This window comes from Panthera tigris, chromosome A2, assembly GCF_018350195.1.
Source record: "Panthera tigris isolate Pti1 chromosome A2, P.tigris_Pti1_mat1.1, whole genome shotgun sequence".
Lineage (NCBI taxonomy): Eukaryota > Metazoa > Chordata > Mammalia > Carnivora > Felidae > Panthera > Panthera tigris.
This window is the reverse complement of record NC_056661.1, coordinates 164867704-164881756: the sequence shown is the minus strand read 5'-3', so window position 1 is coordinate 164881756 and position 14053 is coordinate 164867704. Positions and strand designations below refer to the sequence as shown.

The following is a 14053-nucleotide window of genomic DNA, read 5'->3' as shown; positions in this document are numbered from 1 at the left end:
GACTGGGTGCCTGGCCCGTAATGAAATGGGACGACAGAGTTCCTCCCTTGTTGACCAGATAGATGGTCCAGGAAGCGCCACACTCCCCGGACTTCCCCTCAAACACAGGTATGGACGGGGTCGGTGTGGCCGATCCCATGTTGGAGCCACATGAATTGGGACTCAGGCAGCATTTTGAGTCTCTGTGGGGAGGGACAGGCCTGCCATGCTGGTGGGCACTCAGCACGTTCCCCTTCTTCCCGGGCTCTGTCTGCTGGGAGCCCAGAGGCCCTTGGACACCCATCTGAATGGGGAGAAGGGGCCCTGTCACCCCAAGACCGTGCACAGCGCTCCTGGGAGAGGGCAGAGGAAGGCACAGCAGGTGCCTGGCTTTCCCTGCGTCTGGGAGGAGGGCAAGGGGCGGGGGGGTGGGGTGTGTGTGTGTGTGTGAACATGGCCACTACCGCCCGTCGCCGTCCACCGTGACAGAAAATACACTCAAGTGGGGTTTTCCCAAGAGGCTGTACAGAAATGCAGTCAAATTTGAAGAGCTATACAACAGTTCTCCATTTCACCTTCTAACATCCTACAGAGAAGCCCCCCTCGCCTTTGAAGAAAAACTCATAAATATGATGGTTGGTTTTGAACCTTTAATAAAAGTAACAAACGAATGGAAAAAGAACACAACACTGAAAACTTAGTGCGAATGTGAACCTCACTAGATGTCCATATCTCAGATAGTGCAAATTTTGTTCATAGTATTTTACATTTTTACAAACTCAAATCACTTTGGTTCATATACTTGCTATAAAGTATTGGCAAAAAAATTCTTCGGATTCACATTTTTTTGGCTACATTATTTCTAACAGAGATTTACTTCCAGTTTAAGAGAAAAAAATACTTATTGTTTGTACATGATCAAGTATATTTTAAAGATTCAATTACTGCTTTCACCTAATAACTTCCGGTTTTTCAGAAAACGCGTAGGGGTCGTTTCGAGGTGCGGAATGACCCCGTTTTCTTTTAGACAAAATTCCTTGAAAACAAATCAGCTACACAGCCACCTAAAATTTACTCCAAGGCGTTTTTCGCAGAACAAAGGAACCACAAACCCATCGCGCGGATGAGGCCAAGCACACGTGGCCACAGGCGCCAGGGGCGCCGACCCCCGTCCTGCCGACTGCCTGCGTCTAGTCAAAAGGAGTCTCTTCATGAAATCGCTTCACAAAAAATTTAAAACAAAAACATTTAAATTGCAAAATACAAAAAAGGTAAATTTGTCAGTAAAAATTACAAGTCTACTAAACCCACAAAACTGGAGTATTTCAAAGGACCAGGGCTCAGTGGAGGGCACAACAGAGTAACTTCATAACTGAAAGAAATTATTGCTGAATTTTGCCTCCATGCAGCACTGAAATGAATGGAGAATCCCTCTTTAACATCTCATACGTTAAAAAAAAGAAAATAAATATTTAAGAGAATACAAGGCTCAGATTGGTTTTCAGATACATTGCACTTGAAGTGTGAGACCCAACCCTCGCCAAGCGGGTCTACTATGGTCTATGCCATTAAGTGAATACATTGTGCTCACCGAGATCTTTGAGTATTTAGAAACACCAAATGTTCAACGTGGTGATATGTGCACGGTTCTTTTTACAAGGCAATCACAGATTGCAAATTCCATAGGGCTGCGGAAAAATCGTCATCTCTGCTCTGGAGGATTAAAGAAACGACAGACAATTCTGGCTAAGACCGAAACACACGGCAGACGGGAGTTCCCTCTTAGAGGATTGTGGATTTGGGATGAAACTTCGCAAATACGGAGGTGAGAATTCCAGCAGGTCACAGTGGAGAGCCGCGGCCTTCGCTGCCTTCTGCGCTCGGTGAGATTGTCTACACAGGGCTCCGCGGGGGGAACGAGGGCGCGAAGGGTCTCCGCGCCGCGACCGCGGGAGCGGGCCTCCCGGCCGCTTCTCTTTTTACACAACCCTATTTAAAAAAAAAATCTCTTGGATAAATACGATTCCTATTAGACCACACTTCACCTTTGTTAAAGCACCATCAAGCTATCCCTTGTGGGCACGGATACGAAACCAAGAGCTGGTAATTAGGCTTTAGTTCAAGGCTTTGAAATATGGCAACTTGCTTTTAATAACATAAATGAGATCGAATACTCGGGAAGCCGTGCCTGCCTGAACCCCCGCCCCGTCGGAGCGGACGCAGGCACGGGCGTGTGGTGCAGGTCCGCTTGGAGATCGGCGGTTCCCCTCGCTTGCCGCTCTGGAACAGGGGACTTCTTTTTCCGGGAGTCACGGGGACAGTCACCCAATCTAAACAGATCACGGAGGAGAAAGATCATCTTTGTCACAATCCAAGGTCACAGGTTTTCTTCCCAAATCGTGCTTTTCGTCAGTGGCTTGTGAGACTCAGTCGCTGTGTGGCTTCTCGGGAACACCCTGTGTGGAGAAAGAGTGGCCGCTGGTCAGCACCGCGTGCAGGCACACTGCAGGGAGCCCCGCGTGGACCCTGAGAGGCCAAGAGAAACCGCCTTGACACAGGAGGTGATGGCGACGGAAGTGTGGGAGACAGCGGCCCGGGCCCTCCTCACTGCCCCCGGCCGGGAGCTACCCGTCCCACCTGGCAGATCAGGGACTGTCAGTTGACACGGGCGTGGACAGCTCTCAGTGAAGCTGCTGTGCGGGTGGAGACCAAACCCACACCCGCAGGGAGGCGGCCGGCGGTGGGACGGGCCCCGGTGGGACGGGGCCCGGGGGCTGTGGCTCCCTGAGGTCTAAGGGAGCATGCTGTTCTGTGCAGGATGGGTCTGCTCCCGTGAGGGGGTCTCTGCCCCCCACCTGCACGGACCCCCGCTTCTCCGCTGCACCTCTCCCCTCCGCCGCCTGGGGAGACAGGGGCCCGAAACAGGTGTTGCTTTAGGACGCAGAGTGACGACTCTGCCTCCCTCGACACAGAAACACTCTACACCCCACTTCCTCACGGGACCCTCACCCATAGGTGCCCACCGCCCCCCAGGCCCTGCCGGGGACTCCTCCCTGGAGGACGGGCGTCCCGCTGATGGACGAGCAGGGCCGATGCCGTTCCTGAGGCCACAAAGCTATCGACGGGCACAGGAACACCCGCAGCGAACACTTCTTGCCCTGAGTGTGGGGTGCCCGCCGGCCTCCCCGTCTGGCAACCAGACCGCAGGGCTGACCATTACGCGTCAACTACAAAAGGTTGAGACCTTGCGTGTATCCGGACCCGTGGGGAGTGCCGTGGGGGTGTGGAGGCCGCCAGGGGTTCTGGGGTGCTCATTCCTCCCCCAGGGAAGCACGACTTCCGTTCACAACTGGTCACCCGAAAGCATCACGAACTGACAACCACAGACACGAGGACAGTCCCGAACAAACGTCACCCACGGGAACCCGGGGCTGACCCACCACGCGCTGGGAGGAGGCCCATGCTCCTGCCGAGACACGCAGAGAACAGGCCTGGAGTCCACGGCCCACGGGAGACTAAAATTAGGTCTGGCGTTTCTGTACGAACACAAGTGACCGCTGGCGAGAGGGAACGGGTCAGCCTGGGCCGGGCACCGCACTCGCGCGACCCGAGAGCAGCGTGTCCAGGGGCGGGAGGGGCCCCGCCCCAGGGAAGAGCCACGGGGAGGGCTGCCGGCAGAGGCGAGCAGCGCGCAAGAAGCAAGAAGGGCGGTGTGGCGCGTACTCCCGCCCAGCCCGCCTCACACCCCTGCGCCCACCGGGCGAGCTGTTAACCTTCCCGAGCCTCCGTTTCCCCATCTTTAAAATGGGCTAACACCAGGTCCTGCTTCAAACTGTTGTCATAAAAGGTGAAATCAGCCGACAACGAAAATGCACACCCGTGCACAGCGAGTGCTAATTCACCCTCGAAGAGAACCCCGGCGTGATCCGTGTTGCAGCTGATCGGGTCAATCACAAACAGGAAAGGCAAGTTCAACGCCCGCGGCCGGGGCAGCCCGGCGGCAAGCAGGCATCTACTGGAAGCTGTTTGAAGCCTTATCTTTTTAAAAAACCTGAAGCGATAAGTAGGCATTTCTACAAAATTATGCTACAGACTCATCATTCCCTTTTCAACGCCGGGCTGACAACAAATACCACGTAGAAAAAGCCACGCGAACCACTGAACCGCAAGCAGAGCCCACCTGTGGCTTATGGACGTGGCCATCCTAGTGGTAATTACGTTTCTTCCTCAGGGAGGGGGCCGCGGGGAAGGACAGAAGAGGATTCTAGAACCCAGATGGAGTCGGGGCAGGGATGCACAGGGCAGGCGCCCCCGGTGACACTGGGTCAGGTGTGGGCAGCGCTGGCCTGAGCACGGCCCCCGTCTTCATGTTCCTCACTCGAGGCACATCCCTCACGAAAGCCCCACTTGGTGGAGTTCCTTCTTAGATGCCGCCCCTAAAATACCAGGCCGGGTTCATTTTTCACACAAACAGCTCGAGTGCAAAGGCCTGTGGGAAAGAGACAGCTCGACCGAGCTGCAGGCAGGGCCCAAGGACGGGGCCGGTCCGGTCCCACCCCTGACACATCGAGCAGCTTCCTGGGTTTGAAGGGCGGAAACGAGTTTTCGAATTTTGAGCAAAGAGTAGGCCTGTTTTTACAGAAGGCTGTTACTTTTTCATTTCTTTGGAGAGAGAATAATGAAAGTCGTAGGTGCAAGTACCCTCTCTCTTTAAAGCACCTCTTTTAGCTTGTCCTTTTAAAGGTGGTTGTGTCCTCGATGATGAAGCTTCCAGCAAGGGCCCACCCTGTCACAGGGTCACCTTTCAAGACGCCACAAGAGTGGTAAGAGCAAAGCTCCAAGGTTCACCACTCTGGGACCCCAACACACAGACCTGCAGAACGGGGCCGTCTCCCCCAGGCTGTTGGGGTGCGCGGGCCTCAGCGCGGCCCTGGGGGCGGCCGGGGGGCTCACTCGACAGAGCGTGCTGCCCTGGGCGCCACAGAATCGGGGCTGGGCCGCGGGAGGCACCTGCAGGCCCTTGACGCCTGCAGCCCATGGGGACCACCTCCTGCCAGTGCCGGGGGGTGGGTGGGGGCCGGGGGGAGAAGCCCCCCGAGAAAGGAGGCCCCGTGAAAACACAGCGAGGCGGGGAAACGTTTATTCGGAGCGCGCACCTCACCCTTTGGTCCTGACGCAGCCTGAGACCATTCGATTTCTGACACCCCCGAACCCATTCCCACAAAGAACACAATTTTGGCCTCACGCGCTTCTCTTGTTGATGCTGTGGCAGCGTGAGCTCGGCAGGCCGTCTGTGTGCCCCCCGAGAGGGCACAGAGGGCAGCGCCCTGGTACAGAGTGGACGGGGCGGGCTGCCGGGCTCAGGGGCGCACGGCACCGGCCGCTGGAGAGCGGAGGCCCTTCCCCGAGCACCAGCGTAGACGATGCGCTGCTTTCGGGAGGGACTGGCACACACACCTCTGGGGGTGGAGGCCAAGAGAATCGGAACGCAGGGACCCGCCGACAGACCCGGGGTGGTGGGGGGAGGACCCCGCCTTCCATGTCCACGGCGGCCTCACGCCACAGTCGTGCCCCGAGTAAGCCGACCGGTCTCCAGGAGCCGCCGCGACCAGGCTTCCCCGCGACCGCATGCACGGCGTGCTCCACAGACCGTGGGACGGGTCCCTGCACACCTCCTCGCCTGGGGCCGACCACGACAGTCACGTTCACGTCGTAACTTTCACGACCAGAAAAATCGCACTGTAAAGGCCGCGTGCGGTTCTCTCCAGAAGCCGCCACGTCTAACCGACCGCACACCCCGCTCTCCCCATCCCCCAACTCCGGGGGGGTGCTGCCCCCCAGGGTAGAGGGCCCACGATTCCGGCCCCCTGCTCTCTGAAAACCCACAGGACGAGGACCAGGTTGAGCCCCTGCCCTGGAGCCATATCAGCGGGTGGCAGCCAGGGTGCCACTGGTCCCGGGGAAGGGAGCCCCGCGCTCCCGAGGTCTCGGCTCACCCTCCTTGCGGGCAGGACCCAGCGGGAAGGACTTACGTTCTCACTGGTGGAAAAAACAGCGAGCGAGCGGGGTGGGCGTGGAGATTTGATGACCCGGGAGGGAAGGGATCGTGGCCCTTCCTCGTTTCGCCGTACGACAGGAACGTATCTTACACTCATCCGGACAACCTGTACTTAATTTCCAAATTTGCACCAAAATGACCGGAGGGGACCACCCAGGATCGTTTACGGAGACAGTCTCCAAGCGGTAGTATTTTCACAGGTAACGATTTGCGCGACTCCTTTGAAAGAAGTTTCCTCCCACCGTTTCCAGCCGCTTGCAACTCGCGCACGTGTGAAGCCCCCGCCTCTACCGAAGATGCGCTCACGTCCTGAACCTGGTTCAAAAACGTCTTCGTGCACACGGAACACCGTCGGCCCGTCGGCCTCAAATAACGACAATTCGCTGAATGTTATTAAATTTTAATTTTGTGAAGGGTCACCCTGGCTGAGGACGGTTTTGTCCTGGAAGCCCTATTAGGGGTTCTCTACGGAAGCTACTGGACTAAACTGGCACAAGCACAGGTGGACCTGCCCGGGTCTCCTGGGGAGAGCAGCCAGGGGGGCTGGGAGGGGAGGGAGCCAGGGCACAGGTCTGACGTGGGGCTGCGGCCAGTGTTAACAGGACCCAGTCAAGGGGCACCTGGCTGGCCCAGCAGGCGGAGCGCGGGACTCTTGATCTCGGGGTTGTGAGTTCGAGCCCCATGTTGAGTACAGAAATCACTCAAAAATCTAGATGTAAATCTATAGGTACATCTACACACACACACACACACACACACACACACACACACACGTGTCAAATCCTCTGATCCTCACTGCGGGTGCCAGAAACGGTATTTTAATCGAGTTCTCATTCTGGGGCGGGATCCACAGAACCTCCAGCGGTAGAGGGTGGGACGATGGACTCAGGAACCAGCGGGACATGCTACACATTCTATCTTTTTGAAATTAGTTCTATTTTTGTGAACCAGCCAAGTAGCCTTTAGACTCAGCTCCCACTGGTGAGTATCAGCACTAATAAATGCCTTGTTTTAAAAATGGCATGTGAGGGACCGAGATAGGTTTTCTGAGCAAGCCCCAGGGTTTATCTCTGAGGGCAATGGCCCTCAGAAGTCTCCGTGGTTTCCTTCAGTTCATTCTATTTAAGCCCCAGAGTCTAAGTCAACGCCAAGGAACGCTCACGTGCCCAAAGTTGATTTCCTCTTATTAAAGTGTTCAAATGCAAACTTTTAACTACGGAATAGAACTGCCATAATTATTCCCGACTTCATTTGCCTTTCCGGCTCTCAGGACACGGCTCCGTGCTGGGGGAGTCCATCTACCCGGTGGTGGGGGGGAGGGGGAGGTCTCCGGCGACGCGGGGCACCCCCCACGCCGCCCCGGGGCCACCTGTCCCGGGAAGGGCAGTGTTTGCTGGGCCAGGCCCCGACCCAGGCGCGGGGTGTCTCTGCGGCGTCAGCGAGGGGCTCATTTCCAACCACTCACGTTACCATCTCAGTAACTTTCCTCTGCCACTTTCCATGGAGAGCTCAGAACTGTCACCGAACAGCCCTGTAACAGGATGGGCTGCCCGGGAACCCCGGTTACTTCCTGGCTCATCACGCGTTTACAGATCCCTGAGGCTTCACGTAGCGAGGAACTGCCTTGGGACCGTTAGCTACTTTTGTTTAAGAGTGTGCTGTTCTCAGTAACTGTTGTTCTTGAGTCCCAAGCAGACATTCGTCAACACAAATCACACTGTGTTACATAAAGCGATTGCAGCAGGCGAGCAGAGCTGATTGCTTCACGTACCATAGCCAGCTGGCGTCCTATGTTGCCCACGGTGACGCCTCCTGAGAAAAATATACAGGGCAGCCAGGAGCGGATGTAGAGGAAATCCGGGGACGTGTACCTGCAGAAAGAACAGAGGAGGAGACCTGTCTCCGGGCACTCGGCCTCCCCGAGTCGGGCTCGCCTCCGGGTGGACTGTCTTCACCGGGGAGGCACACGACGCGACGCGATGCGCCACGCCGTGGGAGGGTCACGTCGGGATGCTGTGCTTGCCGTGACTGCTACGTTTCCCCCCAGGTTAGACGGCACGTTTTTAACGTGTGCATCAACAACCAGCGGCATTTTTGAGACTCTCCTGCCTGAATCGACACCACGTGTGTGCATACAACCGGACCGCCCAGCCGGCGGGTGTTTTTCGTGGGAGTCAGGTGACAGCTCGCGGACAAAGGCAGAGTCGGGAGCCCGTGCTTACTGATAGACGCCATTATACACCAGCAGCTGAGTGATCAGCGTGGCCAGGAAGGCGATGGTGATCCCAAGCCCGAGGCCGCTTCTCGACCGGTCGAACGTCCACCACAGGCCCAGAGACAGGGCTGCTAACGTCAAGGAGAGCTGCACGTTATTGGCAAAATCCAGTTTCTGGAGGCGCGGGGCTAAGGAAACTTCAGCGACGTTTAAGGCCGTCAAATACAAGCCAACAACAACAACCCCCTGCAGATCCCACACGCGTCTGCGTTTTCATCATGTAGCAAGAGATTCTCCATCCAACAGTCCTGCCCAGGCTGTGTCCAGATCTGCTGGATACAAGAGGACGGACCTTCTCTGATCACTGGGTTAAACCCATAATTCTACCCGGAAACTTTCTGAACGCCGCGGCTGCCGGCATTCTGAGCACAAAACAACGTATTTTGCTGGTAAGCCACCTGGAGGCGCTATTCTGTTTTTCGTTTTTATTAGCAATTTGAACGGAGCAAACACTCTTCTCTCGTGGCGCCTCAAAGACACCTCATCGGTTGGCAGCAGAATCACACTTCCGCCTGATGGAGACACAGCTAGCTGCCTTTCGTCACAACACTGCTGATCAAGTGGTGAAAACACAGATTTGTCAGAGCTAAGCTAGCCTGTAACACCCCTTCCTGAAACTCGTTTCAAGAAAATACAGGTAGAGCAGATTTAAGAATCAGTAACTCTAAAGTAACTTTCTCTGAAATTTCAAGATAGGACCTAGGCTTCCTAAAGAAACCCCAAATTTCTGAGACCTGGTACTCGATGGCCTATCTTCCTGAAAAATGCACTGAACAACAGACACATAACATAAGTCTGTGCAACATACTCCACCCGTGGACTCTGGAAGTTTGGGGACCTTCCGTTAGGGACCCTACTCCGGGGGCACCCGGGGGGCTCGGTCGGTTAAGCGTCCGACTTTGATTTCAGCCAAGTCCTGATCTCACGGTGTGTGAGACTGAGCCTCGTGCGACAGCACAGAGCCTGCCTGGGATTCTCTCTCTGCCCCCACCCCCCACCCCCCGCTTCCACGTGCACACACGCTCTTTCAAAATAAGTAAATAAACTTAAAAAAAAAAAAAAAAAAGGCTCCTACTCCAGAGAACACCACTTCGGTCCCTGAAACATCATGGTCACGGCCAGGGAGGGGGCAGAGAAGCAGAGACGGGTTTCCCCCCAACCTCTGGAAGCAGTGGCCCCAAGAAGAGGAACCCCCAGCCACCGGTCACTGGGCCACAGAAACCAGATCTTCACAAGGGAAGATGCGAGTTAGGAACCTACGAGGGAATTTACAAAACCAACCGCGAGGATCCAGAAGATTCTGTCTGACAGAAGGCAGAACAAAGAAGTCCACTCTGCTTCTGGTACTACTTCGACAGTTTCCCTGCACCATTTCGAAAACTCTGAAAACTCTCGCTAAGTATAAACCAAGCAGCACGCTTTAAAATAAAATAGCTGGAAGGAGACCATTCAAGTGACCTATAAAGTAAGATACGCTCGTTGAGTCACAAAACGCTGCAACATGGAACCCACGAGAATGCTCTGGACCCGGCACAGCCACCGAAGGATACAGCACTGGCGTGGTTGATGCCGACGAAAACCGCTACGCAGCGCATTACGCTGGCCCACTCTCTCTTGAACTTGTGGGGTTCCCCAAGGTGACTGTCGATGCACGGGTACAGCAAGCCGACAACAGCTGTTAAAACGAAACAAAACAGCATTAGACTGTGCCAGCTTCAAGGTGATAGGATTTCCACGTGGCGCTTGTTAACGTATTATTCAAATCAGTTCTTTCCCTAGAAAACGTATGTGCTACAGAATACAGTATTTTAATTAAGATTAACTTTACATTTTTGTTGTCCTTGAGAACAAAAGGATCACACTGGCTCTGACGGGACCCGGATCCTCATGTTCCTTTTTCCCACGTGTAAAGTGATAAGGGTTATGTAACTACAAGAGCTTACTGTGGCCGGGAGGAGTTAGGGAGTTTTTACAGACACGGAATTTTAAAGCATGGGATCGGATAAAGAGAATTTAGACGGGGGAAGGGTATGGGGTTCCAGGCCAGAAGCAAACCGGGCTGGTGGGGACCCAGGCCCACGGGAGCGACTGTGGGGCACAAAGTTCAGCTCGTCAAGTCACTGAAACGCTGAGGCTTGGAAGCCAGGGAGCACATCCACCTGGCGTCCTATGAAAGAGGCAAGTATTTCAGGCTCTTGAACCGAGAAACAAGAGGCTCGGTTCCAGAAACTCGGGTTTCAATTTCATTCGACATTTTCTCAAGGTCTAGTTTTGGAAATTTGAAAACTGGAATGCAAATGATTCTGTAACTTATTTCGCTACAATTTAATCTCACCTTTGAAGGTTAAAAGCGAAATAGGTACAAACACTCCAAGGGGGCGTAGTAAGAGAAATTGTGTTTCAGGTAGTCCTGGAATTCCTTGAGGCTGCAATTGCAAAGAAAGCCTAAACTAAACGATTTCACTTTTAGAATCATATTTTTGATTCAAACAAACTGCTGTACCAAATGTGCATGAAAAATGCAATCTGCATCTAGGTAAGTATCTCAAAAAGGATATTTAAGAGTATAGCTGTGGGGGCGCCTGGGTGGCTCAGTCAGTTAAGCGTCCGACTTAGGCTCAGGTCATGATCTCACGGCTCGTGAGTTCGAGCCCCGCGTCAGGCTCTGTGCTGACAGCTCAGAGCCTGGAGCCTGTTTCAGATTCTGTGTCTCCCTCTCTCTGACCCTCCCCCGTTCATGCTCTGTCTCTCTCTGTCTCAAAAGTAAATAAACGTTAAAAAAAAAAAATTAATAGTATAACTGTGCTACTTAAAGGTTTAGAAAGGCAAAGTAGGATCCTAAGTTTCTTTCTTTCTTTTTTTTTTTTTTTTAAACGTTTATTTATTTTTGGGAGAGAGAGTGTGAGCAGGGTAGGGGCAGAGACAGAGGGAGACACAGAATCAGAAGCAGGCTGCAGGCTCCGAGCTGTCAGCGCAGGGCCGGACGCCGGGCTCGAAGTCACCAACCTCGAGATCATAACCTGAGCGCAAGTCGGTCGGACACTTAACCAGCTGCGCCCGCAGGCGTCCCAGGACCCTACCTTTCTACGAACAAAGATGAAGACATTCTGCCCGCGGAGTTAAGTGCAGTACCCCCCAGGGACGTGTCCTCGCTAGAACACAGCTCCCCATTCCCAGTCCTGGGCCCTCCGGCGGTTTTCAGGGAGCGCGTGCTGAGAAGGTGCTGCGTTTCCTCAGTGCGCCGCACACACACCCCGACTGCGGGGAGGCAGTACGCAGAGGTGTGAGCAGTGGCCCTGCTCTGTACTGTATGCCCTTAGACCGGGTCGCTTAGCCTCTCTGTGACTCAGTTTTCACATCTGTAAAATGGAGCACCGGCAGAGAGCGCTGTTGTCAGGCGCGAAGGAAGCGAAGCGCAGAAGATACAAAGTAATGAGCAGACCGCGAACGCCGGCCCGGCTGCAAAGCAAGCAGCAGGGCGCCCCCGTCGCCGCACCTTTGCTCTGCGCACCGCACCGGAGCGGGCCGCGCCGAGGGCAGGGGCGGGTACAGCGGAGGCCGCAGCCCGCACCTGGCGAGTGTCTGCCGGCCGACGGGCGCCGCGTGACTACAGACGCACCAAGCGGTCTTCTGGGCCCGGATCGGCCGTGTCTTTCCACGCGCGCGGCCGGGGGGAGCGCACCGGGCGCCCCCGCACCTGACCCCCGCCCCGCCCCGCCCGCCGGCCCACGTGACGGTTTGTTTTCGGCGGCCCGCGGGTAGCGTGTCGGCGCGCGCGGCCAATGGCAGCCCGGCCGCGCCGCTCACCAGTTCCGCGGCGGCCAATCCCCGGCGGGCGGCGGGCTCCGCGCGCGGCCCCGGGGCCAGGGCGGCGGGAGGCCGGCCCGGCGCCCCCGCGGCCCCCGCCCCTGCGCGCCCACCTCCGCCCCCCCCCCAACCCCGGACCTCCCCCCTCCCACCCCGCTCCACTCACCGGCCGCCGTCCCACAGCAGGGGGGCACCCACCAGGCCGAGGAGAAGATGGTGGCGATGACCTCCTCGGGGAACAGGGTGACGTTCCGCTGCACCTGCAGCAAGTTGAGCACCAGGGCCAGCACGACCCCCACCGAGAACAGCACCAGGCTTCTCTGCACCAGGTGGTGGTGCCAGCTGCCGGGGGGGCCGCCGCCAGCGCCGCGCCCCCCCGGCCCGGGGCTCCGAGGCCCGCGAGCGGGCGCGGGGTCTGGGTCCGGGCCGCGGCGGGCCGCCAGCGCCGCGGGGCCGAGCATGTCCCCCACTTTGGCCGCCAGCCCTCCGGGCCCGGCTCGCGGGAGGCTCCGGTGCCTGGCGCCCTGAGCAGAGGAACAGCTCCAGCAGTGGTCGTCCAGCCTGGGCATCGGTCCCCGGGCGCCGGCCGGCGTTCCTGCAGGGGGGAGGGGGCGGGACCCCGTCAAGTTCCCGGCCGCCGGGTGGGGACGCTACCCCCACCCCCCTCAGCCCACCTGGCCGGTGCGCGGCCGGGGAGGGGGGCGGCCAGGTGTCCGGCGCAGCTGCGCCGCTCTGCGCGGAAGCAGGGCACGCACCTCTACTGCCGGCCCGTCCAGTCCGAAAGTTTCCCGGACCCCGCCCGCGAGCTGCGCCAAGTTCCCGGGGCCGGCGGACGGAGGGGGGGCACTGAGCCGGCCCGCAGGGGTCAGGGGTGCAGCCCCGCCCCGGGGCCGGGCCGGGGGCGCCCGGATCCCCGGCTCCCGACCCGAGCTCGGCGCCGGCCCGCATCGACCCCGGGGCATCCCCAGCGCGCCCCACCTACCTGTCCGAGGGGCGCCCGCGCGCGGACTCGCTGTGGAAAGTGGTCACGGCCCGGACCGCTTGGAGTTGGGCCCTGGGCGCGGGGCGCGCGGTGTAGCTTTTAAGGCGAGCGACGGTGGCGGGGCCGCGGGTCACATGACCCTGCCCGGCCCGCCGCTTGGGGGCGTGGCCTCCGCGCGCCCCGCCCCGCCCGCGCGCCCGTCCGCTCTGGGTCTGGTGAGGCGGCCGCGGCCAATCGGGGGCGGGCGGCCCATATGACGTCAGCACACGCCACCGCCGCCTCGCGCCCGGCGCTGGCTCGGGAGCGCGGACGGCGGGCGGATGGGCTGACGGACCGAGGGGCTTCGGGGACTCGCCGGCCGGGCCTGGGTGGGAAGAGCGGGGCTGGCCCGGAGCGGGTGGGCGGCATCCCTCGGTTGAACAACCTGGGCCCTCGATCGTCACGTAGACGTGGCCCACTGATGAGCTTCCCCTGCTGACCTGGCCCCTCCACTGGGCGGGCAACAGGTGATCGCTATGCACCTGCCGAGTCACCTGACGATGCTGTGACCTCTGTCGTGTGGCCGGCTTCCGTGGCGCCGGCTGGTCACCACACCTGCTAGTTTACGGCGAGTGCACTGGTGCGTGCAGTGCCCCGGGGCTCGGAGGCGCGCTGCTCCGTGTGTGTGTGTGTGTGTGCAGGCGTGCGTGCTGTTAAAGGTGCATCGCCGCTTCCCGCGGCAGAGCGGTCCACAAACCTCTGGCCCACGTGACGTCTGTTACGAAAATGCAAATGGTAAAAATCTCATTCGTCTTTCCTTCCTTACCCGGCGAAAGCAAGCCACCACCGTTCAAGAAAAAAAGGAAATCTGAACCCTTGACTCTCCTCTTGAAGAGTAGATTCGTTTACCGCGTTGGTGCGCACGTGATTGTGTCCTGCTTGCCAACGTGTGTCACATCAGGCCCCACAAAAC

At 57.7% G+C, this 14053-nt stretch overlaps 1 protein-coding gene across 2 annotated transcripts; it reads right to left on the bottom strand.

Moving 5' to 3' along the window:
- Positions 1–609: 609 nt before the first annotated feature.
- INSIG1 (insulin induced gene 1) lies at positions 610–13215 on the bottom strand. 2 transcript variants are annotated; one of them, XM_042976212.1, is made up of 6 exons: positions 13102–13215; positions 12286–12714; positions 9863–9987; positions 8260–8426; positions 7809–7908; positions 610–2435 (listed from the first exon to the last, which is right to left on the bottom strand). In XM_042976212.1, exons 2-6 carry the CDS (start codon positions 12686–12688, stop codon positions 2406–2408), a joined length of 825 nt encoding a protein of 274 aa, XP_042832146.1. In that variant the 5' UTR covers positions 12689–12714; positions 13102–13215; the 3' UTR covers positions 610–2405. The 2 variants fall into 2 exon arrangements, with proteins under 2 accessions (XP_042832146.1, XP_042832138.1); XM_042976204.1 differs by lacking the exon at positions 610–2435 and having other exon boundaries at positions 6422–7908.
- Between the last annotated feature and the right edge of the window lie 838 nt (positions 13216–14053).